General features: G+C 54.4%; 1 protein-coding gene across 1 annotated transcript; it reads right to left on the bottom strand.

Moving 5' to 3' along the window:
* Positions 1–686: 686 nt before the first annotated feature.
* Positions 687–2,385, bottom strand: MC3R (melanocortin 3 receptor). Its single transcript, XM_045883894.2, has one exon. It carries the CDS (start codon positions 1,911–1,913, stop codon positions 945–947), a length of 969 nt encoding a protein of 322 aa, XP_045739850.1. The 5' UTR covers positions 1,914–2,385; the 3' UTR covers positions 687–944.
* Positions 2,386–3,216: the final 831 nt, after the last annotated feature.

Raw genomic sequence — 3,216 nt, 5'->3', positions numbered from 1 at the left:
AAAAACACAGGCATTTTCACAGTTTCTGAAACTCTCTGAAACTATAGTAAAGCCATTTCTTGAGGCACGTGCCCTCCCATCCATGATTTCCTCTCTTGCTTTAATGACAGAAAAGGAATAATCAGAAAAAAGCCTTTTTTTTTTTTTTTAAAGAGGGAAATTTATACCTTTAAACAGCAAGGTATCAAAATACTTTGTACACAGGTATGTGCTGATTTTCCAAAGCCCTGTATCTGCCTTTCATTGGAATTTTGAAAGCTGCCTTAGGTTTAATGCATAAGAACCCGACAACAGCACTATAGCAGCCGAAATAGAAATAGGTTACATCCCCATGCTCATTTTCGGGGGGAGGCTGGTATGGGGGTTGAGGAGAGGGCCATACATAGCGTTGCTTCTTCCACACAGAGCTCAGTATTTTTTAGGCAATTGTTTTACAGTAAATCGAGTTATAGAATAGAAACTCAGTCTCTTACGAAATGAGGACAAGACCATCTGAGCAGCTGACAGCCAGAACTGTGACAGGTTTGCTGGGGAGACATTCGAATCCCTGTTACAGTCAACGAGAGTCCTTCCGTCTGGTCTGACTTGCGGCAGGGAGACACGGGGAGGACGCTGGAGGGAGCAGGTGGGCATTGCAGACCCCAGGTGCATGGAAATGAATACAGGCAGCACCCAGAGGGGCCCTCACTGAGTCCCGCCAGGGCCTCTTTGGGAAATCAGTGACTTACCCACTTTGGAATCCTTCGAGAAAGCCTGTTATGTACCATTTTCCCCTTTGAAAAGCTTTGCAAGCACAAAGACAAAAGACATGTACAATCATGGCTGTTGACATATTTTAAGTCTTCCAAGGATTTATCTACCCCCTCTTCTTTTTTCCGAACACCTTGGCTGGTTGGGGGCTCACCAGCGACGGAGCCGTCGCCCACTTCAGTGGCCGCGGCGCCCTACCCGAGGTTCAGGCTGTCACAGCTGCAGAGGATCTCCCTGAAGGTGTTACGTAGCTCCAGGCTCCGGAAGGCGTAGATGAGCGGGTCGATGATGGAGTTGCACATGATGAGGACCAGGTAGGTGTTGAAGTGGGCGGTGTAACAGACGCAGTAGGGGTTGGTGGGGCAGGTTATGATGAGGATGAGGTGGAGGAAGAAGGGGGCCCAGCAGAAGATGAAGACCCCCAGCAGGATGGTGATGGTGACAGCCCCCTTCAGGCACGAGTGCTGCTGTGGGGCCACCCCCCCGGCAGGTGGCAGCGCCGCGATGCGCTGGACGTGCAGCCGGGCGAAGAGGAACATGTGCACGTAGAGGGTGCCCATGAGGAGCAGCATGGCGAAGAACATGGTGATGAGGCACACGATGACCATCTTGCTCTCGGAGTAGACGATGAAGACCACGCCACAGACACCGCAGCACGCCCAGATGGCCGCGATCCAGGCGAGCGCCTTCCGCACCGTCATGATGCTGTGGTAGCGCAGCGCGTAGAAGATGGTGACGTACCTGTCCACGGCGATGGCCAGCAGGTTGCAGATGGAGGCCACCAGGGAGATGCAGATCATGGAGTCGAAGACGTTGTCCATGTGCTGGATGAACTGGTCCTCGAAGGTCAGGTAGTTGCTGTTGACGACGGCGATCATGATGGTCTCCAGGGCGTTGGACACGCTCACCAGCATGTCGGCCACCGCCAGGCTGCAGAGGAAGAAGTACATGGGGGAGTGCAGGTTGCCGTTCCTGACCACAGCCAGGATGACCAGGATGTTCTCCAGCAGGCTGACGATGCCCAGCGCCAGGAAGACTTGGGGCTTGATGAAGACCTGCTCGCAGAAGCCGCCGCTGCTCTGGTTGCTGAAGGAGGGCGCCGCGAGCTGCTCTGAGCTGTTGGGCAGTGTTGGCTGAGCAGCCAGGCAGCACGAAGCGTTCATTGCTAAGGGAGGGGGGGTGGGAGCTGGGGCTCTGGCAGCGTCCAGAACCTGCTGCTGCTGGAGGCAAGGAATCCCCCTCCAGGTGCTTGCGGTGGATGCCCGTCCAGTCCAGGCTGAGGGAGAGGGAGAGAAAGTCAGCTTGGAGACGGACAAGAGAACTTTCCTCTGCTTTTCCGGGACGGGTACTCCTCTGCGTCGTCGTCCTTCTCCCTCCTTCTTACCCCTTCTCACACCCCCGCCTGGGAATGGAAAAGCTGCCACTGGTGCCTGGAGTTTCAGCTGTTTTCATAGCAGGACCGGGCATGTGGTACCTGCTGCTGGAAGTGAGGGGGGAGCACTCAGCCTTCACACACGGGCTGCAGGCAGACTCCTACTTCATCTTCAGCGCAGGGAAAGGACCGCGGAGCAGGGAGCAGCGATCGGGCGCCTCCCCGACTGACGGCGGCAGCGCCCGCGCGGGCAGGGAGCTCAAGAGGCAGGCTGGTGCCCTCTGCAGGCCAGACCGCTCATCTGCGTGCTGCCTTGGCGGAGCAGTTCTTACTGGTCATGGAAACTGCCACAGGTATCCATTCATCCAATTCGTTCATTCAGTTTTGTTTTTTTTTTTAAATAGCCATCATTTATGGAGCACCTGCTCTGTGTCAGGTCTCTGCTGGGTGCAGGGAATATAACGGTGAACCAAACTGACACACTGTCCCGGTTTCCCCTGGACTCCGTGTCCGAGGTGGGAGGTGAGAAGTCAGGACGTTATATTTCATTGTGATGAGTGCATGATGATGAAGCCCAGGGGGCTGGGGGAGCACTGGGGGGGCCCTAACCTGGATGGTCAAGGTGATAGAGACACGGCTGGAGGAAAGAGCATCTAAACCTTGACTTGGAGGAAGAAGAGGTGATATCCAGCGGTGGCGTGGGGCTGGGGTCGCATGAAGGAGGTAAGCGCGGAGGGTCCCAGGCAGAGGGAGTCACATACCCCAGACCTGGAGACAAAAGAGCAGTGGCCGTGGGGATCGTCACAGAATGTGGGTACAGGGACCCACCTGACCTCCTGAATCAGGATCACAGGGGTAGGACCTGGACAAATGTGTGTTCAGTTTTCGACAGGTGAGCTGGGGCATAGCCAGGACTGAGATCTATTGAAAAGGAAGGTTGGTGGTGTTTTTTTCTTTTAGCTCAAGTACAGTTGACACACAGTGTTATATTAGTTTCAGGTGTATGACATAGGGACCCAACAATTCTATATGTTATGCAGCACTTGGCCTGATATCTGTAGTTACCCTCTTTCACCAGACGATGTTATTACAGT

Source organism: Mirounga angustirostris, unplaced genomic scaffold, assembly GCF_029215605.1.
Source record: "Mirounga angustirostris isolate CCGP_5_RB_7025 unplaced genomic scaffold, mMirAng1.0.hap1 SCAF_10, whole genome shotgun sequence".
NCBI lineage: Eukaryota > Metazoa > Chordata > Mammalia > Carnivora > Phocidae > Mirounga > Mirounga angustirostris.
Note: the sequence above shows the minus strand (reverse complement) of the source record. Positions and strands in the feature narration are given on the sequence as shown.

Excerpts from the sequence above, each read along its gene's own strand:
- MC3R (XM_045883894.2), bottom strand. The coding sequence starts at position 1,913 with ATGAACGCTTCGTGCTGCCTGGCTGCTCAGCCAACACTGCCCAACAGC.